This window comes from Spermophilus citellus (assembly GCF_964194105.1).
Source record: "Spermophilus citellus genome assembly, chromosome: 2".
NCBI classification, from domain to species: Eukaryota; Metazoa; Chordata; class Mammalia; order Rodentia; family Sciuridae; genus Spermophilus; species Spermophilus citellus.
Window position 1 is genome coordinate 239908242 of NC_138183.1, and position 24278 is coordinate 239932519.

General features: G+C 35.1%; 2 protein-coding genes across 2 annotated transcripts in view; one reads left to right on the top strand and one right to left on the bottom strand.

The window, feature by feature from the left end:
- Nucleotides 1–24278, top strand: part of LOC308638592 (olfactory receptor 4C11-like) — a gene marked incomplete at both ends in the record, with an annotated part of 413029 nt that overhangs the window by 164071 nt on the left and 224680 nt on the right. The window lies entirely within an intron of this gene.
- Nucleotides 3920–4861, bottom strand: LOC308634921 (olfactory receptor 4C3D-like; the record flags this gene model as incomplete). The annotated part of the gene is made up of 1 exon (XM_081269117.1): nucleotides 3920–4861. The coding sequence occupies exon 1, from the start codon at nucleotides 4856–4858 to the stop codon at nucleotides 3920–3922; it is 939 nt and encodes a 312-aa protein (XP_081125243.1). The 5' UTR covers nucleotides 4859–4861.

Here is a 24278-nt window from a genome sequence, read left to right on the forward strand (position 1 = left end):
AATTGCCAAGAACCTCTCTAAGTTGCTGAGGCTGGCTTTGAACTAGATATTCTCCTGCCTTATCCTCCAGAGTCACTGTAATTACAGGCATGTGCCACAAGTCTTGGCTCACAATATAAATTCTTTAAAACTGAACGACTCAACCAACAATAAAATATTATAAAAAAAAAAAAAAACTGAACGACTTATTTTGGCTATCTTGCAAGTACCAGAATTAAATTTTTTTTCACTTCCTCTGCTACTCCATCTATTGAAACTAGGTCATATCTACCTGCAGGATAGCTGCCATTGTTTAAAAAGAATTTTAAATACCTCAGTCAGAAAAATTATCTTGCCATAACAGCATTCTCAAATAATACATTTTCGATGTGAAAATATTTGGACTTACAGTCTGAATTTTTTTTAACTTCAATATTAAAACATACTAATATACTACATTCACAACATATTTTACAGGTTACACATAGTTCTTTAACATACTTATCTATAAATCACAGGGAGTCTTCTGAGAGAATAAAGTGACTCCATTTTAGGAAATATGATCCTCAGAACTGACAGGCTAAACTCTGCATTTGGATTCTTAAAATAATACTCTGAATTTACTCCATGTTCTAACCTAACCATTTAGAAATGGATCTGACAGGGATCTTCAACTTTATCTCTTTATTATGATTTCCCATGAGGAAATTTGAAAGATTTTTTTTCCCTAATCATGCTGCTTCTGAAATTTTAATATCTCAGACACAGTATCTACCTGTTATACATGTTATGGACATCTGTACTTTAAGTGGAAAATAACTAAGATTTTTTTCATCCCCCAATATGCCATTTTCATATATTCATGATATATTTCATATATCATGTCCATTATATTGGTAACTACTTATTTTTTAAGAAATTGAAAATAATGTGGTTGTTTACATTTGGGTCTAACTAAAATTCTAGATATTCTTCAGAACACAAGTCTGTGTCTGGTTCTTAAGTTCTGCATCACACTCTTAAAACTATTGTACTAACAAAATTATATTATGTATGATATGTTTGTTTGTTTGTTATACACCTATTTCTTGGAATTTAAGTTTGAACACCATTCTTATTTATATTGTGACACATCGTATATCTAGTTCATGAAATTATCTGACTTACTCTAAACACCAAACAACATTTTGAAATAGATAAGTGAAAATTTCCTGATAGTAACTGTCCATATAGGCACATTCAAATAACCATATCAATGCTATGGAAGAGTCTGGGGAAATCCCTGTAGAAGCATCGTTTGTCTCTGCAGGTTCCTAACCTTATATCCATAAGGGGTGTCAAACCAATTCCTTGACTTATTCTCCTTCTAAGCATCTCTCTCACCATGTGTCAGTTTCCTTGAAATTGAACCTCTATCACTAACTATTCAGTCCTGGAGCCCTGGACTTTCCATTTTGGATGGTGCTCATACACGTGTGGAATGAGATCATCAGATGGCTTTTACCTGACAGGAGAAATAAAGAGAGTGTGGGGAAACCTGGGAAGTGGAGGCCAAAGCAGAGCTAAAGGGAGGAAGATATCCCCCAAATAAACAAGGAGATAAACCCGAGAACAATCTTCATGACACAGCTAGTGACCAGGTCTGTGTTTTGATGTTTTGCATGACAGGACCAAGAATTGTTGTGTCAAGAATGGCAGAGAGGGTAGAATCCCAAAGATTTAAAACCTCGCTTAGTCTGAGTCTCACTTTCTTTTTGTAGAAAATGGCATTCAAAGATACAATTTGCTACATTAAGAGAGTTAAAATATGTAAAGGACCTAACAATATAAATGCCTCATAATTGGCCTTAACTATATATATAGTTCACTTACATTCCTTATTAAGTAGTGTCTAATATTTTCATTGAATTGAGTGTCCAGATTAAACCAAGTATCCTTATATATTAAATTATTTTGTTGTTAATCTTAAGAGCTTTTAGAAGAAAACATACAGTTTTCTTTTTAGGTCATTTTATTTTTAACATTAGAAAAAAAGTCAGATGCAGTGTCTTCATGAGAGATTTTTAATGATGAATGCCAAGGATCATCTTAACAATCCCTAAAATGTTTGCAAACCAGTAAGACTGTCTACTGAAGATGTCAGGTTTACTTTCATCTCTTCCTTTAGTTATTACATCTTCCACGATTGTTGTTGACAATTTATAATCTCATTGATCTCACCCCTCCACTGAGCGGTTGGTATAACAACAAAGACAGAATCATTGACCTGAGTTTCCCCCTTTAAACTCTCTTTTATCTTGGACTAGAAATGACAGTTTTCTCAATGCTGCTCCCCCATCCTTATTCCTGAATTACTTGTGTCTCGTGTTTATCGTAAGGCAAAGTGAATCACAAATTATTTACTCTGGAGTCTTTAGAAATGTTTACTTATTTATTTTACCAGAAATGAAAACTTAATCATTCTTACTAGATCAAGGGCTGACTACATCACCTTCCAGGTGTAAACTTTATGAATAAAATGTTCCATTTCTTATGATTTTGAGACATTCATGCATAAGTCAGAATACCCGCCCCCCACCCCCCCAAAAAAAAAAAAAAAAAAAACAGATGTTTTGTATCTGATTTTACTGCATGGTCAAATTATGAGAGAAACAGCTCCAAGTGACCAGTGAGTATGATAAAGGGAACATTTATGAGAAGAAGCAGGATTGGGACAGTTGTAATCAGAGAAGTTTGATTCACAAAGACATTTGCAGTAACATAGACTGACCTGATATTTTCTGAACTCATAGAGGAGCATTGCTGCTGAAATACATTGCTACAAGTCAGAAAAGGATACAACAAATTTGGCCTCCTTGTTCTCCAAGGATAAAGTGAATCTTGAGACTACATATGAAGTCCTTATGTATACACATTTACATATGACAAACAACTGTGTTTTATTGAAGAAAGTAGAAATGAGTGTTGGAAGACCCAGATTCTAATTTCATAGCTGAAACTGTTGGATGTGTGAACTGAGAAAAGTACATTAGACAGTTTCTGAGCTCCACTTTGCTTCTTTGTAAATTGGGAAAAGTTATCTTGAAACTACCAGTGTAGTACATGCATTAAATTACCTAAATAAAGTGAATGTGTTAAATATATAAAAAATATATATTCATTTAAAATAAATATATGTATAACACATATCACACCCAACGGCTTTATGATCTTAGGCCTTTTTGGTGAGATTAAATAAAATAATGTTTACATTTGCTTCTGCAAATGGTTTCTAAAGTATTGGTAAGAAAAAATAAACCTTCCTTTATGTTCAAGAAAACCTGTGAGCAACGAGGATATCTAAGAAAATAATAAATCAACAGTAATTTCAAAATTTCTGACTTATTTTTATGACAAGAAAAAAATAGAGATAGGTCAGGAATCATTTCTTCTGAGGTTATGAATTGCTTCTTTCATCCTTTTCTGAATTCCTCACTTTTTATATATTTAGGTTGCCAAAAACAATGTAAAATAATGAAAATCAACAGTGATTTTTTCACTCCCCAACTGTCAACCTCATATGTTCATCTAAGGATTTCCTTCATCACAAAAGGCCAAGCAATTTTTTTTTTTTAAGTTCTAAGACCAAGGTTCTGTAAGTAGAAACCAATGTATGAAAAATTTAGTAAATTCTCACTGAAACTGTTGAGGAATGCACACATCAAAATCATCACACCAGAGATGTAAAATTCTTATGTGAACACTGCAGCTTTGGTAAAACACATTAAACATTATCAAAACTGCTTAGCAAAAGTCTAACCAGTATAAGTACCCAATAAATGTTAGTTTTTTAAAATTTTTTTTTGGGGGGATTGCTTTTTTCACCAATGATCTGTAGAATGTGTTACTTCTCTCACGGTATGTGTGCGGCAGATAGCATCCTCCATAGTTATGGACACCATCACTTTCTTGGCACTATGAACTGACCAGTTACTCTTCTCTTCCACAAGCTTCTCATGGCACTTTTCACCTCTGCGTTTCTCACTGTGTAAATTATGGGGTTCAACATGGGAGTGAGGATGGCAAAGAATACAGTCACCAACTTGTCCACAGGGTAGGTGGCCACAGGACGCATGTAGGTGAATATGCAAGGCACAAAGAAGAGGACGACAACGGTGAAGTGGCAGGCACATGTGGAGAGTGCTTTGTGCTGTCCTTCAGAGCCGTGAGATTTCAGGGAGCTCAGGATGACGATGTAGGAGACGAGTAGCATGGAGAAAATGAGCAAGCACATGGCTCCACTGTTGGCTGCCACCACCATTCCAAGCAGGTAGGTGTCTCTGCAGGCCAGTTTCAATAGTGGGAAGAGATCGCACATGAAGTGGTCAATGACATTGGGACCACAGAAGGGCAGGCTGATCATGAAGAGAATTTGCACAGTGGCATGTAGGATCCCTCCAATCCAGGCTACCACCACCAGTAGGCGGCAGAGTCCCTGCCTCATGATGGTCATGTAGTGCAAGGGCTTGCAGATGGCCACGTAGCGGTCATAGGCCATGACAATGAGGAGGATGATCTCTGAGCCTCCTAGGAAATGCTCCACAAAAAGCTGAGTCAGACAGCCACCCAAAGTGATAGTTCTCCTCTGGTAGAGCAGGTCGATGATCATTTTGGGGGTGGTGACAGAGGTGTACGAGGCATCTATGAAGGACAGGTAAGTGAGGAAGAAGTACATAGGAGCTGAAAGCGTGGGGCTGAGGGAGATGGTGATGGCGATGAACAGGTTGGCCAGCACGGTAAAGAGAAAAATGAACAAAAAGACAAAAAAGAGGAGCCTCTGCAGGTGTGGATTCTGTGTGAGCCCCAAGAGAACAAATTCAGTCACATTACTGGGAGGCATGAGGTGATCCTTTGAGGAAGTGGCACCTTCCTGGGGACTGAATTACCTGCAAAAAAGATAAAGAAAGATAGCAAATTAGCCATGAGAGGGTTGCAGTCTGAGGTTCATAGCACAGAGATGGGGCAGTCATGGCTACTGTGGAGCATGTCCTTGCCCACCCCTGCCCAGTGATGGTCTCAGTCATTCTTTTTCATTTTCCTCCATAATGCTCTCATCTCCTCAGATACCTAGTACTGCCTGTCACCTATAAAGCCCTCTGTGGCTGACAGTTATTGTGTAATTTACTGATAAACACTAGGCTCTGTACATGAGATCTCAGTTCTCTTGTTTCCAATCCATGTCATCTGCCAATGTCTTAGCTGGGCACAGAATCACGAGCCACCACACAGCTTTGTAGATTCAAACAGCAATTCTTTATTCCCGAACTCACACCGGCCTCTGGGGCAATCCCAGTTCTCCTCCGCCCAATTCACCTACTCCACAAGGCTTTTTTTCCAATATCCCATTTGAATCTCACGAGAACTCAACAGGAACAAGCAGCAGGAACACCCTAATCCCTGCAGCAATAATCTTCAACCTCCAACTTCCCTAAAACCCCTATTGTCTTAAACTGGGAACACCTTAAACTCAAGGAGCGGGATACTTCCTCAAACCTGATCAGCTCTAAACCCAGATCCGCCTTGGTCCTTGAGCAAGGTCACCTTACATGCAATGTCAACAGCGAAATCCATTTAACATGGGGTACGCTAGCAAGGAAATTTTGATGCGTCATTCCTACTTGGCAATGGCCCTCCATAGTCATCCTGCTAAGTAATCCCAGCAGTCTCTGCCTTTGAGCCCCTACATCTGTGAATTCACAAATTATAGCTCTGAGATGTAATGTACAAGCTGTAAAGTGCTGCACACTAGTAAAGGTTACTCCCTCTTCCAAAATTTACATTTGAACCCAGACTTTACCTGTGAAAGAACTTGGCCAGGACATATCTACAGTGAGCAGGCAGATAGGAAATATATAGAAATAACAGGGGATTCACCTTCTCTGACACCTACCATAGCAATATGCTGCTGTCTCTTTCCTTGGTTTACTTAGTACAGAGTCTGGCACAGTGTCTTCAGCATCTGGCACCTGTGAGGTGATGAATAAATGCAAGATGAATTCCCTCACTTCCTACATTTCCATGTTTGAGGATAAACATGCTTCCCTGGTCATAAACCAAGAACACAAGTACCCTTGTCTTCCCAATCTGCTTCTCCACACCATCTACTTTATGAAAAACATAAACTTCTGAAATATAAACTTCAGTTCAATTTCTAGCATATTTAGGGTATGTTATTGTGTAATTTGTCTTTCAAGATAATTATAATATTAGTTAATTAATAGTGCTTATTCTTCAAAATGATATTCTACATATAATTTAATATAGTCCCATTCGCTATAGTTCCCATAGAGTGGAACAAAAAAGCCTCTTGAATAGGATTTCAGTTCATGGAGATCTATTTTAAAAAAAGAAAACATAATTACAAGGTTTTTAAAATAGAAATTCAATGTGGAGAATAGAAAGTCAGTGTCACACACAATAGGTAAGGTCTTATTCCGAAACACACACATATCAATACAAATGCATATATTACCCTTAATAATTGCAAGTGACCATTACACTTTCACTCACTCCACAAATATACATTGGACACTAATTATGCATATTAATGTATTTTTGTTCATACAAGTTGTATAAATATCTCTGCCAAAAACCTTGAGTGATTCCTTCCTGGTATTTGTTACTGCACAGCAGCATCTCATCCATTCATGAGCTGGATGGTCACCTTTACTTCTCCATACTTCTGCAATGCACATTCTCCTTTCTTTGTCTTTCCATAGCATCCATCATGCATAACTCTTGGTTAAGGAATATTTCACCATGAATGGAATGGGGAAAAATCATCCCAATTTGAAGACATAAATTCCCCAATGAAATGAACAGCAAAAAAATACATATAACCAAATGTATTCTGCAAAAACAAACAAACAAAAAAAGACATCATTTTTTTCCCTTTCAAAGTTTAAAAAGACGAAGGGTTTTCATTCTTAATTTTCAAAAGCTTTTACATAAGTGAAAAAGAAGTAGAGAAGCTTCATTATATTCCGTTATTTTGAGGTCTATTTAGTAGATCTCAAAGAGTATGGTTAACATAAAATAAAAAGAAGCAATTAACAAAAGTGATTAAGAAATAAATATGAAGAAGTGGACCATCATTTTGTCTTATGTCTTTGACTTTACAATACTCTTTCTGGAACTGAACCCTAAGGAAAATATTTTCACAAGAGGAGAATTCTTAGGTAAAAATGTTTTCAGCAAAATTATAAAGAACCTTGGAAGACAGGAAATTGTGTAGAAGGTTCAACATTAGAGCAGTTTATGAGTATACTATAGTGCCTCCCATCGATAATGGATAGCTGTTAACAGAGATTTTTAAAATATGCAATTTTTATGTTGTAATATTGTGGGTAAAATTCAGAATGTAAATTTTAATGAATAATATAATTATGATGGGTTTAAATCATTATTTCTAAAGGGAAAAAAAGACCCAAAATATTTTTATTCCTAAATTGATGGGATTATAGTTGATTCAATTTTTCTTGTGGCTGACATGCTAAAGAAAGATTGAAACCTTAGCAGTTTGGTGAGGATAGTCATCATTATATGATTTTTAGGGTGCATTTAATCCTGAAAATTTGTAATTACATGATTTCTCACCTATTAACTTGTCTGACATAGCTCCATGGTCAGGGCCCCAAGCAGCTTCTAGTTCATGAAGAGATAAAGTTAGGGTAAAAATGTCATGTAGCTCAGAGACAATGAGTCTTGTTGATTTATAAGTGCACCATTGGAAGATGCCTTCCTCTGGAGCCTTAGCAAGAGCTGCCACATATCCTGTTTGCAGACAATTTCTCTGAACTCTCTTAGCTGTGGCTAATTAGATCTCAGGGGTGTTTCATTGTCAGCAGACCTTGCCAGAAGCCAATTATTTTACCTTAACTGAATATTAGAGAACGTTCACACACTCATGTTTAATTGTTAACTTTTTCCTTAAGTCCACACAAATTCAAATCATTCTGTCAAAGGAAAACAAAGCAAAAATGAGTCTGCCATTACTGAATTTGGATATTTGATAATAGAGGAATTTAGTATATTAGCATGGAGTTTGAATATTTAGTATGGTATAAACTGAACATTTGAGTAGGTAACTATCTTATTTCTTAAATTTTATTATAATATTTTCTTTATCAACCCATCCTTCATTCTTATACTTTTTGTTGTTGTTTATGCAGTACTGGGGATGGAACCCCAGACCTTGAGCATGCTAGACAAGCTCTCTACCTCTGAGCTACATTCCTAGACCGTAATCCTCATTATAAGAACAGCACTTCAACTCAGGAACAATTCACAGTACTTCTTCAAAGCAGTTGTTTCTCATGCTAATTCTAGGACTACCTTAACATCATAATGAAAATAATTATATTCTCGAATTATATTTGGACATGTTGAATGCATTTTTTCAACCTTTTAATCTAATAAAATTCCTCTGTAAAGAAGAAAAGGCATCAATGTTCCTGCCTGATAAAGTGGAAAACTGAGTTAGGGAATCAAAACATCATCTGCCAAGGTAACACAAAAGCATTGGGTCAGGTTCCTTATTCTTAGATTGTGTTTTGTTATAACTGTGTCATGACATTTTTATGTTGTCACCAACTATGAGGCCTATAGGAATCATCTGCAAATATAAACACATGTCAGTATTTAACATTATTTTAAAGAATAAATTAAATTCAATTAAATGCAAGAATATTCCTATATAAAATTCTATCCACTCATCCATATTCAAATATATTTTCTACAATAGGAAAAAGAAATTGTACATACATGTGAATTGGCTTGAGAGAATTCTGTCACTGTGAGCAGTGTATATCAGGGTGGAAAAACAGTTTCAGGAAACTGAAACTATATGATCAAATCTAGTTTGACCAGACACTTGAATATTGTAGAGTTATTACATTTGTGATAGTAGGTGACAAAGAAAATTGAGTGAGAATTTGAAACTATGTAAATAATTATAATGAATATGAATTTTGCTGGAGTTAGCTTGCTCGAGAGAGCATATGGAGATCACATAAAAAAGAGAGAGATTCCCAAGGAGAGCACCCACCATTTTAGACCCCACTGTTCAATGTAAGATCCTTTTAAATAACCAGCACTAACCAATTTCTGACTGAACCTTTGAAATATCTTAAGCCAGAAGAAGCCAGTTGAGCTGCTCACAAATTTCTGACCAATAAAAGCCAATTGATATAGTAATAGGGTGATGGATGGTAATGTGGACCACTAAATGTTGTAGTGATTTATACACAGCAATAGTATCTGAAATTCTACAGCAATTTAGATACAATTTAGATTGAGTTGGCTCACAAATAGACAAACTAAATAAACAAAACAGAAAACTAAGAATGAGAATTTATATAGAGATTTTTATGTATGAAAGGTGGCATTTCAGGGTTGTGGGAATCTGGCTATTCAATAAATGTGCTGTGAGAATTAAATACTTTTATAAGAAAGCAAAGTTTATTTCATCTCATATTTAAAAATTCGAATGCTACAAGGATTAAATTTCAAAAGCAAAATTTCAAACTTTTAGAGAAATTTACCATTATATATGACCCACAGCAAGGAAGAACTTCAAGAAGCAGACGCAAGGGTTTTCTTCGGAGTCCAACTTCTTCATCTCTGCACCATGAGCCCTTTGGGTCTGAGAACTCAACTGTCTTCACATTTGTATCCAGGTGCCAAATTCTCTAATTCCAATAATCACGAAGTTTTCTATTCTCTGTATTGGATTCCTTTCTCATGAAAATAACCAGAGTATTTTTTATTTTATCCATTAAATAAGAAATGAAGTTTCACACTGGCTTTTACTGCACATATGCTGAATAACTGGAGGTGTTAATATTGCTAAGTACCTCAAATAAATCCATTATAAGTTGAGAAAAAGATTAAGAAAGAAATGTCAGTTTTTCATTGTACATGTTATACGTGGACTTTTCAACAAGCCCTAACATGTAATGCCAGAGCTATCTGAAAAATGGTCTTTGAAACACCGTGTTAGATCTCCAAATGTACTACAGAGCAAAGACAGAGAAACATCTTTGATTTACCATGCAAGGCAACAAGAACATATAGTTTATAGAAAATCAAAAGGGAATTTATTGTGTAAAATATAACAATCTGTTCCCAAATCATTTAGCATTCACTGCATTAAAGCATAAATAAGTGCTCCCAAAGAGTTGGATTTAATGTAGGCAGGTCTGGTAGTTACTCTGTGGTTTGAGAGACTTAAAATAGGCTTTTCTTCTATTGAAAGAACCCAGTTGAGGGCTGGGGATGTGGCTCAAGTGGTAGCGCGCTCGCCTGGCATGCGTGCGGCCCGGGTTCGATCCTCAGCACCACATACCAACAAAGATGTTGTGTCCCCCGAGAACTAAAAAAATAAATATTAAAAATTCTCTCTCTCTCTCTCTCTCTCTCTCTCTCTCTCTCTCTCCCCTCTCTCACTCTCTCTTAAAAAAAAAAAAGTACCTAGTTGATCTGCATATATACAATGGTGTTGAACAGAACCTCTAAAATTTGGTCAGGAATTACAAATTCAACCAGTTGCTACATGAGCATCTTACCTCCTCATAGTACAAAGTTAACTAATTTAATTTCTTATGAATTTCTCTTGATCTTTGAATACATAGTTTGAAATTTGAAATTCATACAGTTGACCAAGACCTGTTAGACTGACAGGATTCTGCTGTTGTTTTTGTTTTCAGTACTGAGGATTGAACTCAAGGCCTCCTGTTTTCTAGACAAGCACTACCCAATGAGTTATATCCTCAACCTCTAGATTAAGAGTTTTTTTTTAAGCATTCAGAATATTTGAATTTAAACTATACTTCTCTTGAACCAAAGAGAATGTGTTGTATTGAGTCACATGTTTTGTGTGAAAGGAGGCAGCATAATCCCCACACAAGAACAGATTTCACTATTTTGACCAAAAAAGGAATGATAAGTTAGTGAGAAAATTGATGTTAATTAGCTTGACTGAAACTTTTATAATGTGTACATGGATTTAAGCACCATACTGTATTTCATAAACATATACAATTATCATATGTCAATTGAAAATAAACTAACAAATACAAAAAAAGAAAGAAAATTAAAAGAACTTGAAATTAAAAGACACTATTGTCCATCAAATAATCTTAAAATAATATGATTACACATATAAGGCATTAAACCCATGCAATTTTCTTGGTCTCTAAAGGGCATAACACTTGCACTTAAAGATTAATTTATGTGGCTGATACAGAATAAATACACTAAATTACCAAAAGAGAATGGCAATACAAATGGAATCATGGAAAGTGAAAGTATTCTTTGCTGCTTAGAAATAATGAACATCATGTAGAATGTGACAAACATAACTTTTTGCCCTTCAGGATTCTGGGTGAGGCCCAGGAGGATAAATTCAGTCACATTGTTCCTGTTTTCCATGTGATCTTCTGAAGCCTGCAAAGTAGAGGGCCAATAATGAATTTGAGATGATCCCAAGTGTGAACGTCTAAGAGCGTTTGGGTCCCTGGGTAAGGGTCACGAAATAACCAGGACACAGGGGATGCAGAGCAAAGGCAGCAGTTGCGACTGCATGCTGAGATTTATTTGCAAGTTCCTTTTATATTCTTCTTCTAACAAAGCAAGCAATTAACACTTTACCCACATTGCCCAAATATCATGCCTCAGCGGGTACACAGAGCTAAATTCAGATCGTTCCTCTTCATATGATAAGTACCCTCCCAAAGTTCTTTGTAGACATTATCTAATCATCTGAGGATGCATTTGTTTCTTTAGAATGTACCGTTCCCAGGACAAGTATGCAGGAAGCTTCTTCCTCCTAGTCAAACCATGCAGAACTTGTGACTTGCGATAAGGGGAAGAGAACTTTTTCTCCTCCTAACTGAGGTTTGCCTCAGCTGACCTAAATCACAACCACAGCTCTTGCAAACTGTCAGGCCTGAGGGAGCTAAACTCTGCACACTTAAACCCCAACACCCAAGTTCTTCTTCAGAAATGGAAATAATCAGAACATTAGTGTTCAGGTAGGAATAGGCCACAATGAAACTCACGATTCAGTGCAATCACAATACACTAATAAAAAACAATACTTATAAAAAGAAAAATGGGATGGCTTTCCCAACAGTATTTTCTCCCTGCACCTCACAATGAGGAACTCACTAGAAAAAGAGCATTTGGGATTTCTTCCCACAATTATTGTATTTATTTCCATAAATTTCTTCCTTCAAATCAAAGATGAGACTTCAAGTTTCTAGCTGGCAGATATATATGAGGGAATTTATATGAAACAGGATTTACTGAATATCCTTAAAGTCACTTTCTCCAGAATCTCTCTCAGGAAGACTGCATTTGTAGCAGTATAGAGTTTTTTATTTTCCTGATGACATTTTGGTCCTCCAGGACCTATCATGAAAACAAGCTCATGGGTAATAATCTCACACCTTACCTATGTAAAATAATACCTATTAAATAGAACATAAATTTACAAGCCAATATTTACATATTTGCCTACCAACTACTTTTCTATAAGTCTCAGCAGTCTAGGAATAACTCATAGCAATTAAAGAATCAGGAACACCATGAGTGCTTCCTGAATGTTGATTAGACTGTAATTAAAGTGAATTTCAAAGCTCACCAGAAATCAACTGAGCAAAATAATGAATTGACTTATTCCCCACCCTGAAAATCCAATTAAAGCAATGGATTTTGTTAATACACACACACACACACACACACACACACACAATAAACAAACAAAAAACTGAACTGACATTTATTGAAAACCTCTTGCAGGTTTGCAGATGGCCACATATCAATCATAGTCACTCACCACTAGAAGAATGACTTCAGCTAACCATGAATTAATTCCATATATCAAAAATTTGAAGTGGAATCATGGGGAAAAACTCAGTATGCACATCAAAGAGAACAGAAATTGCATAGATATTTTCCCCATTAATTCACATTTGATAATGGCTAACCATGAATCAATCCAGAAGTCAAAGATTTAAAGCAGAATCATGGGAGAGTAGAAAGAACTCTATACTAATAATCTGGAAATATTTGTTGATTTTAGTTAAGTCATTCTGGAAAAATTGTGTCCTACCTTTATTCCTTATTGTAAATGTTGTGGTCTTTTAACATGTATGATTTTCTGGATGATTATCATTGACAATTTTTTTATGAAGTGATAGGTTCACATTTTTTTTACGGGAGATCATTTTTATATTAATCTAGTTTACTTAGCTTACTCTAAAGATTATTTGATTAGAAGTCATCATTTCAGGAAGTATTTTGTTCATATTAGTAATTCTTTACTCTCTGAGTTCATGTTGAATTAAAGATATTCATTCTTACTTGAGGAAAATAAATCCTGTATCAGACTTTGAAGACCTAATCCTGGGCTAGTCTTATGTATAATATGTACAATTTCTTGTTGGCAGGATTATTTTTTAATATGCTCATTTTCAGTGCTACATTTCAGGATGATCATTTGTGAAAGCTGGAGAATATTCTATCTTTTGTGTTTCTAGGCAAGCAAAGCTACACTAAAGGGAGAGTAAAAGTGTAGGCATCAAGAAAATAAGAGATAACCCATAGAAAGCAGACAGATCACCAAAGAGCATAAGCTAAATGAAGGAAATATGCTTTAAAATTTGTAAACCACTTTTGGGGTAATGGCAAACTGAATGAATTCATAATAGAGATGCCCTACATCTCCTGGGTTGTCAATCAGGAGGTGCCCTAAAAGGATCATTAATATCAGCATTTGTTTCTGGAAATTGTTATACTTACAAGTCAAAGAAAAATGGAAAAATCAGATTCTAAACATAGGGATATATCAACAGAAAAGACTAGCTGCCTAAAGAAAAAGTTTCAAATTTGTGTTTTCTTATACTCCATATATACAAAACTAAGTATCTTCATTCAAAGTTATTATTCTATATCTATATTTATAATGGAAAGTAAAGACCAATCACAGGAGCTTCTGAGCATTTAGAGATGACTTATGGTTGGATTTTCTCTCCTATTGACCTTACAAGTCCTTAACAACACTACTTTATATATAGCATTGTAACTGCTCCACAAATATTTCAGAATTAAAAATATTCTTAAGGGCATTATTAATCCAGACTGTTGAAAATCATTGATTTGTCTGAATGTCACAAAATTCTATAATTTATCACTGTGGTGATAAAAATTGCTATAAGCAATAGGTTTTTAAAAGATTGAACAATAATATAAATAATATAGCTAAAATTTCAAGTCCTAATAAAAATTAAATCAGATCAATAGATATCTTTTAAAAATAATTTTTAAAGAAATACCACATTTTTTCTCTAGTCAACTTTTTCATAGAATTTTAAATTGCTGAATGTAAAACCTGCATGAAGTTGGATGGACTTTTAAACCAATAGAAAAGATTAATAATCAAGGGTAGGGCTTCCTGTCCCATATGGAGTGTTTGATAGTTATCATTTGCTTTGCTTTGTTATTTTGCATGGCTGGCCTGGGATGTCTGCATTAGTGTAGCTCTTGAAATATCAGATTCTAAATTCTGGTTTGGAATTTGAGCATCAGAATTTTTTTTTCAATTTTTTTTATTTATATATGACAGCAAAATGCATTAAAATTCTTATTACATATATAGAGAACAATTTTTCATATCTCTGGTTGTATACATAATATATACACAGCAATTCATGTCTTCATACTTGTACTTTGGATAATAATGATCATCACATTCCACCATCATTTCTAACCCCATGCCCCCTCCCTTCCCCTCCAACCCCTCTGCCCTATCTATGGCTTGTCTCTTACTCCTATGCTCCCTCTACCTATCCCACTATGAATCAGCCTCCTTATATCAAAGAAAACATTCAGATTTGGTTTGGGGGGATTGGCTAATTTCACTTAGAATTAACTTCTCTAACTCCATCCATTTCCTGCAAATGTCATAATTTTATTCTCTTTTATTGCTGAGTGATATTCCATTGTGTATATATGCCACATTTTTTCATCTACTCATCTAGTGAAGGGAATATAGGTTGGTTCCACAGTGTAGCTATTGTGAATTGTGCTGCTAAAAACATTGATGTGGCTGTGTTCCTGTAGTATGCTGTTTTAAAGTCCTTTAGGCATAGACCAAGAGAGAAATAGCTGGCTCAAATGGTGGTTCCATTCCCAATGTTCCAAGAAATCTTCGTACTGCTTTCCATATTGGTTGCAACAATTTGAAGTCCCACCAGCAGTGTATGAGTGTTTCCCGTATCTTTACCAACACTTATTGTTGTTTGTCTTCATAATAGTTGCCATTCTGACTGGAGTAAGATGAAATCTTAGAATGGTTTTGATTTGCATTTCTCTAATTGCTAGAGATGTTGAACATTTTTTTTTCATGAATTTGTTGATTGATTGTACATCATCTTTTGAGAAGTGTCTGTTCAGGTCCTTGGCCAATTTATTGATTGGGTTATTTTTTTTTTTTTTGGAGGTTTAGCTTTTTGAGTTCTTTATATACCCTTGTTATTAGTGCTCTATCTGGTGTGTGAGGGGTAAAGATTTGCTTCCAAGATGTAGGCTTTCTATTCACCTCACAGATTGTTTCTTTTGTTGTGAAGAAACTTTTTAGTTCAATTCACATTTATTGATCCTTTATTTTAATTCTTGCGCCACAGGAGTCTAGTTAAGGAAGTTGAGGCCTCTTTCCACATGGTGAAGATTAGGGCCTACTTTTTCTTCTATTAGACATGGAGTATCTAGTTGTATTCTTAAATTCTTTACCCATTTTGAGTTGAGTTTTATGCATGGTGAAAGGGGTTTAATTTTATTTTATTGCATATGATTTTCCAGTTTTCCCAGCACTGTTTGTTGAAGAGGCTATCTTTTCTCCAATGCATGTTCTTGGCATCTTTGTCTAATATAAGGTAATTCTAATTTTGTGGGTTAGCCTATGTGTCCTCTATTCTGTACCATTGTTCTACCAGTATATTTTGGTGCCACCATGCTGTTTTTGTTACTATTGCTCTGTAGTGTAGTTTAAGGTCTGGTATAGTGATGCCACCTGCTTCATCATTCTTTATAAGGATTGCTTTTGCTATTCTGGGTCTCTTATTTTTCCAGATGAGTTTCATGATTCCTTTTACTATTTCTATGAGAAATGTCATTGGAATTTTGATTAGAATTGCATTAAATCTGTATAGTGTTTTTGGTAGTATGATCAGTTTGATAATATTAATTTTGACTATCCAAGAGCAAGGTAGATCTTTCCACGTTCTAAGGTCTTCTTTGATTTCTTTCTTTAGGGTTCTGTAATTTTCATTATATAGATCTCTCACCTCTTTCATTAAGTTGATTCCCAAGTATTTGATTTGTTTATGTATTTATTTATTTTTGAGGCTATAGAGAATGGGGTAGTTTTTCTCATTTCCCTCTCAGAGGATTTGTCACTGATATACAGAATTGCCTTTGATTTACTGGTGTTAATTTTATATCCTGTCACTTTGCTGAATTCATTTACTAGTTCTAGAAGTTTTCTAGTGGAACTTTTAGGGTCTTCCAGGCATAGAATCATATCGTCAGCAAATGGTGCCAATTTGAGTTCTTCTTTTCCTATATGTATCCCTTTAATTTCTTTCATCTGTCTAATTTCTCTGGCCAGTGTTTCAAAAACTATGTTAAATAGAAGTGGTGAAAGAGGGCATCCCTGTCTTGTCCCAGTATTTAGAGGGAATGTATTCAATTTTTCTCTATTTAGAATGATGTTGGCTTGAGGCTTAGCAGAGATAGCCTTTATGATGCGAGATGTGTTCCTGTTATCCCAAGTTTTTCTAGGGTTTTGAAAATAAAGCAGTGCTGTATTTTGTCAAATGCTTTTTCTGCATCTATTGAGATGATCGTACTGTTCTTATCTTTAAGTATATTGATGTGATGAATTATATTTATTGGTTTCCAAATGTTGAACCAAACTTGCATCCCTGGGATGAATCCCACTGGTTCACAATCTTCTTGATATGTTTTTGTATTCAATTTACCAGAATTTTGTTGAGAATTTTTGCATCTGTGTTCATTAGAGATATTGTTCTGAAGTTTTCTTTTTTTGATGTGTCTTTGCCTGGTTTTGAAATCAGAGTGATATTAATATAGAATGAGTTTGGAAGTGCTGCCTCTTTTCTATTTCCTGAAATAAATTGGAGAGTATTGGTATTAGTACTTCTTTAAAGGTCTTGTAGAACTCGGCTGTGTATCCATCTGATCCTGGGTTTTTCTTGGTTGGTAGACTTTTGATGGCATCTGCTATTTCTTCACTTGAAATTGATCTGTTTAAATTGTGTACATCATCCTGATTCAATTTAGCTAATTTTATAACTAGAAATGTGTTGATTCTTTCGATATTTTCTATTTTATTGGAGTACAGGTTTTCAAAATAATTTCTAATTAGCTTCTGTATTTCTGTAGTGTTTGTTGTGATATTTCCTTTTTCATCACATATGTTAGGGATTTGAGCTTTCTCTCTCCTTCTCTTCATTAGCATGGCTGATATTTGTCAATTTTATTTTGTTTTTTTTCAAAGAAGCAACTTTTTGTTCTGTCAATTTTTTCAATTGTTTATTTTGTTTCAATTTCATCTCAATTTTAATTATTTCCTGTTTTCTGCTGCTTTTGGTGTAGATTTGTTATTCTTTTTATAGGGCTTTGAGATGTAGTGTTAAATCATTTATTTGTTGACTTTTTTCTTCTTTTAAGGAACGAACTTCATGCAATAAACTTTCCTTTTAGAACTATTTTCATAGTGCCCTAGCAATTTTGATACATTGTATCTGTGTTCTCATTAACCTCTAAAAAATATTTAATCTCCTCCTTGATGTCTTCTGCAACCCATTGTTCATTCAGTGACATATTATTAACTCTTCGGGCAATGAGGTGGCTTTTATTTCTTATTTTATCATTAATTTCTAATTTCATTCCATTATGATCTGATAGAATGCAGGGTAGTATCTCTACTTTTTAAATATTTGATAAGAGTTTCTTTCTGGCATAGTATATGGTCTATTTTAGAGAAGGAATCTTGTGCTGCTGAGAAGAAAGTATATTCTCTTGTTGAAGTTGGAATATTCTATATATGTCAGTTAAGTCTAAGTTATTGATTGTATTATTGAGTTCTACAGTTTCTTTGTCCAACTTTTGTTTGGAAGATCTATCTAGTGATGAAAGAGGTGTGTCAAAGTCATCCAAAATTATTGTATTGTGGTCTATTTGACTCTTGAACTTGAGAAGAGTTTGTTTGATGAACATAGCTGCTCTGTTGTTTGGGGCATACGTATTTATAATTGTTAAGTCTTGTTGGTGTATGGTTCTTTGAGCAGTATGTAGTGTCCTTCTTTATCCTTTTTGATTGAATTTAGTTTGAAGTCTTCTTTATTTGACATAAGTATGGAAACCACTGCTTGTTTTCACTGTCCATGTGAGTGGTATGATTTTTCCCAACCCTTTCAGCTTCAGTCTGTGAATGTCTTTTTCTATGAGATGAGTCTCTTGGAGGCAGCATATTGGTGGGTCTTTTTTTTAAATCCAATTTGCTAGTCTATGTGTTTTGATTTTTGATGAGTTTAGGCCATTAAAATTCAGGGTTATTATTTTTTTTTTTTAAAGAGAGAGTGAGAGAGGGGAGAGAGAGAGAGAGAGAGAGAGAGAGAGAGAGAGAGAGAGAGAGAGAATTTTTAATATTTATTTTTTAGTTCTCGGCAGACACAACATCTTTGTTGGTATGTGGTGCTGAGGATCGAACCCGGGCCGCACGCATGCCAGGCGATCGCGCTACTGCTTGAGCCACATCCCCAGCCCCAGGGTTATTATTGAGAAATTATTTATATTGCCAGGTATTTTTGTTTATTTTTGGTATTTAATGTGATTTTCTTTCTTCTCTGATTAGATTTTCCTTTAGTGTAATCCCTCAATCTGCTGATTTTCATCATTGTTTTTCATTTCCTCTTCCTGGAATATTTTGCTGAGGTTGTTCTGTAGTGCAGGCTTTTTTTTTTTTTTAATTGACTTTTTTTAAAAGTGACAGCGGAATGAATTACAATTCTTATTACACATATACAGCACAAGTTTTCATATCCCTGGTTGTATATAAAATATGTTGTCACCTATTTGTGTTTTCATAGATGTACTTTGGATAATGATGTCTATCACATTCCACCATTCTTGCTGTAATGCAGCCTTTCTAGTTTTAAATTCTTTTAACTTTTGTTTATCATGTAAGGTTATTTTAGATTTGATGAAATCTAAAACTTAGTTTTTCTTGATGTAAGATTCTTGGTTGGCATCTACTTTCTTTCAGAGCTTGGTATATGTTTTTCCATGATATCTTGGCTTTGAGGGTCTGGGTTTAAAAATCTGTTGATATTTGAATTTGTCTCCTCTTGTATGTGATCTGATTTCTCTCTCTTATAGCTTTTAAGATTCTATCCTTATTCTTTATGTTAGGCATTTTCATTATAATGTGACTTGGTATAGATCTGTTGTAATTTTGTACATTTGTTGTCCTGTAAGCCTCTTGTATTTGGTTTTCCAATTTGTTCTTCGTGTTTGGGAAATTTTCTGATATTACCTCATTGAAGAGATTGTGCATTCCTTTGAATCTATGTGACTTAGTCTATCCCAATAACTCAGTTTGGGTCTTTTGATGCTGTTCCATAATTCTTGGATGTTCTGTTCATGGTTTCTAACTTTCTTCACTGTGTGATGAACTTTATTTTCTAGATTGTACACTTTGTCTTCAATATCTGACGTTCTTTCTTCCAAGTGATCTAGTCTTTTGGCTATGCTTTCTATTGAGTTTTTTATTTGATTTATTGTATCCTTCATTTTAAGGATTTCTGACTGTTCCTCTCCCCACCTCAGAGACTCTATCTCTCAAAGTAATCTTTTGCTACCTGTATTTGCTCTTTTATCTCATTGTTGGAGTGATTAACCTTTGCCTGTATTTTCTCATTTAGGTCATTCTTTAATTCACAGATTATTTTAATTATGAACCTTCTGAACTCCTTCTATGATATTTCATCAACTTTGCTGTGGATGGGTTCTGTTATTATAGGGTCCTGGTTTGTTTGGGGCACTTTCCTCCCTTGCTGTTTCATGATGTCTATGCTTCTTCCTTTCTTGAAGTGTGGATCTGAGATATTACAGATCCTTCCTTATATTCTTGTAGTACCCATGCAGATTGTCTGTACCTCACCTTGATATTGGGCTTCCAGACACTTCTGGTTTCCCTCAGTTATGCTACTGCATCCTTGACCTGGCTCCTGTGCAAGTTTGCATGGGTAGATCTGGGCCACTGGGCTTGATCTCCCACAATAGTCTGCTGGTTGGAAGGGGGTCCTGTGCCAGAGGACAGGTGTCTTCTCTACCTAGGGAGGGGTCAACTGAGCCTGCTGTTCTCCTATGTCCAGCACAGGTGGGTGTGGGTTGATCTGGGCCCCTGAGCTTGACTTCCTGCAGTAGTCTGCTGGTTAGAAGGGATATTCCTGCACCAAAGGCATCTTCCCCACTAGAGGAAGGGTCAACTGGGCCTACTGAGAGCCTGGAACACGAGTGGGTTGGTGTGGGCTGTCTGGGCTGAATCTTGGCTCTTGTGGTAGTTCACTGGTCAAAAGGAGCGGTCCTGAACCAAAGACTAGGGTCTGGCGAGTGTCTGCCATGCCAGAAAAGGGGTGGGCCAGGCTTTTTGTGAGCCTGGGCCCTGCAGAGGCCAGTGTGGGTGCAACTGGGAAGCTGGGCTTGACCTTCCACAGTAGTCTGTTAGTAGGAAGAGTCAGAATTTGTTTTCTCATGGACAACTTTGGATAAATTATTCAATATTGTCTGTGGAATGAAAATTGTAAGAGAAGCATCTAACATGTAGCAAAATTTTAAGGATCAAATAGGATAATGCAGGTAAGAGCTCAGAAAACTGGTAAATAGTGAACACAGTAAGTTTGAGTATTATTTTCTATTATTTGTTTCCCCCATATAACTTTAATTAAATCCACATCTTTGTAGAGTTGTATGAATTTTCCCCAAATTCCATCCCTAAGTACCCAGTGGAGCATTCCTGGAGAATGGATTGATTGATTACATCCCTATTGTATATGGGTATGGAGAGTGTCTTTCCTTTACTACTCACATCAGTGTAGGAAAATCCATTGTTTTTCTTTCTCCACATGCATAACTGTCTTGGAAATTCATCATAAAAACTAAATTGAAACTCAGGAATCTTTTTAATTAGAGGGTTAATGGTGTGCATCATGTCACATGCCCAGGTGCATTCATTGTATTTTTAGGACTCTAGACATGAGAAAATGTCCATACAATTGACCCATAGAAAGAAAGGTATTTTTTAAAGATTCTGTAGATCTTGTACCTAACAACATTAATGACTTCTGTTCCACCACAACATCCTTTGAAAGAGTAAATGTGGCTATGTAAATTAAATTTTTCTGAACATGAGGTTCCACGTTTTATAATGAAAGTTTATTAATTTATACCTCAAAATGTGTTTTGATATTCAATTCATATGTAAATATTGAGTTTACACATCTAGATAAGTTAGAAGCATATACCTAAAAAGAATAGCAACTAAAAAACAGAAAAAAACATTCATACACTAATGTTTATATCAGTATTTTTTATGATAGCCTAAAGGTGGAAACAACCCAAATGTCCATCAATTAATAAATGGATAAACAAATCATAGCATATCCTAAAATTGAATAATATTTTATTACATAAAACAAGTAATTATTATATTGTTTGAATTATATAAATTGTATATGATATGCTTTTAATATAAAATATATTATAAATATGATAAATATATGTAATGCTATAAAGTTATATTGTACCATATGTTTTCTTTATTTTGTTATGTATTTAAAATATCTCTAATATAAAACTTGGAGAAAATTATTGCCATTGTACTTATTCTAGTAACATATTAAGAAATGAAGAAAATCCATCTACTCTCTTCTTGGTTTTGGCATAAAACTTTTTAGATAAATTATAAAACCTACTTCTTAAGAAAGTTATGCAATTCATTCAAAGTAAGCCTGTGTTGCCTTATTAATAATAGAAATGATGAGTTTTGTAAACATGTTACCTGGGTTTTCTATTTCCTCTTTGGTCACTTGCTCCAAATCCAAGTTTCTCCAGTTTTACCTTTGGTCCTAAAAGATGATGGCTGAGTTTGATGAAGGTAAGTCAGGACTACCAACATGCCAATCCAGAGGTGACTGCTATAAATGCTTTGTCACACAGAAATATAACTCTTATAGCCTGCACATTTTCTCAAAAGCATTTTACATGGTAAATTATGGATTTATCCAGAGTTGGCTTCAACAATAATCAGTCAATATGCTTAATGTATCATCAAATTTTCGAGTTGCTATTGAGAATATAAAAAATAAAGGAAACTTTACAAAATTGTGTAAAGTGCATTCCCCAAAGCAATTGTTTCTTGTAGAGATTCAGGTGCATGTGATTTATTGGTGTGTGCCCTAGGGGAATAACACCTGTAAGAAAACTGGAGTATACAGAGGGAGAGATTCATATGAAAGTGGACACATTGAAGGCCAATATTATAGAAAATTCTGCAGTAGATATGGCTTCAGAGATATCTAGCACAGGTTAACTAGGCTAAACTTCTGTACCCTTAATTCAACCAGTAACTAGATTCAGGCAAAGATGAGCCATGATGTAGCATGTGTTTCAAATATGCATAACTTTAACCTCATAAGAAATAAATTATCAAATCTGAGACACATTCCACAAAGAAAATGGGAGACACTTCTCAAATTGTTAGGCAACACTAAGTCACACTAGTGAAGGGCAATTCAAAGGTAAAATAAATTGTGCAGACATAGTGACTAAATTCAAAGCATCATCCCAGATTTAACCCTGAATATTCCCCTTACTGTTCCCTTTGAGAACCACCCTTGAATGACTGTAATGAGCAGTATTCTGCCTGAGGTCAGCACTATGTGAATATAAGCCTCATTTTCACCTTTAAAAGAAAATGTGTTAACTCTCAGCTTATTCCTCACAAACACCCAGGTGGGTATGAGAAATGTGAAGAAGCACAGGGGCCCACTGAGATGGGAATTTGAGCTTGGCAGTTTTGAATCCCTGTTTTCCTAACCATTATACTGATATATTAAAGAGATGTGTGACAAAAATACTGGAAAGAAGAATCAATATTTAAGATGGTATCATTTTGTGAGGGTGGGTGTGTGGGGCATTGAACAAGGAATTGAACTCAGGAGTACTCCACCACTGGGTCCAGCCCTATTTTGTATTTTAATTAGAGACAGGGTCTCACTGAGTGCTCAGTGCTCACTTTTGTGAGGCTGGTTTTGAACTTGTGATCCTCCTGTCTCAATATCAAGAGCTGCTGGGATTACTGGTGTATGCTCCCACGCCTGGCTAAAATGGTATCATTTTTTAAATCTAGCAAACCTAAAAAAGTAAACTGAAAATCTGTCATATAAAGTAAAAGAGGAGAGTATAGTGAATGAACTCAAAGTTAAACTTTTTTGAATACCATTCACAATGATGTAGAAAATAAAATGTAGAAAGAAATCTTGGGCTGGGGATGTGGCTCAAGCGGTAGCGCGCTTGCCTGGCATGCGTGCGGCCGGGGTTCGATCCTCAGCACCACATACCAACAGAGATGTTGTGTCTGCCGAGAACTAAAAAATAAATATTAAAAATTCTCTCTCTCTCTCTCTCTCTCTCTCTCTCTCTCTCCTTCCTCTCTCACTCTCTCTAAAAAAAAAAAAAGAAATCTTAAATTAAAGCAACCCATATTACAAATTATAAACTCAAACAAAAAAAGGGAAAGATTTAAATTATAGAAACAAACAAACAAACAGAATTACTGAAGAATCTCAAAGACAGATAATAGACAGTTCATGTTTCCAAACAGAGTTGTGATCAATATGTCAATTATTTTCCAAGTTAATGATACATTACATACATTGCAGGTAAAAAATCCTAGTAGATTTATGCAACTTTATGAAATTCTAATAATAATGTTTGAATATGTTGTTCTAATAAGAGTTTTGAGTGGTGAAACTTTTATTTACATGAACTAATATAAAAGGATATTGGCATAGGAATAATCAATCTCAAGAAGGTAGTATAGAAATGCATAAATATTAAGCATTAAATATAATGAACATAGGAGGATTTTTAAAAGGAATGTGTTACAAATG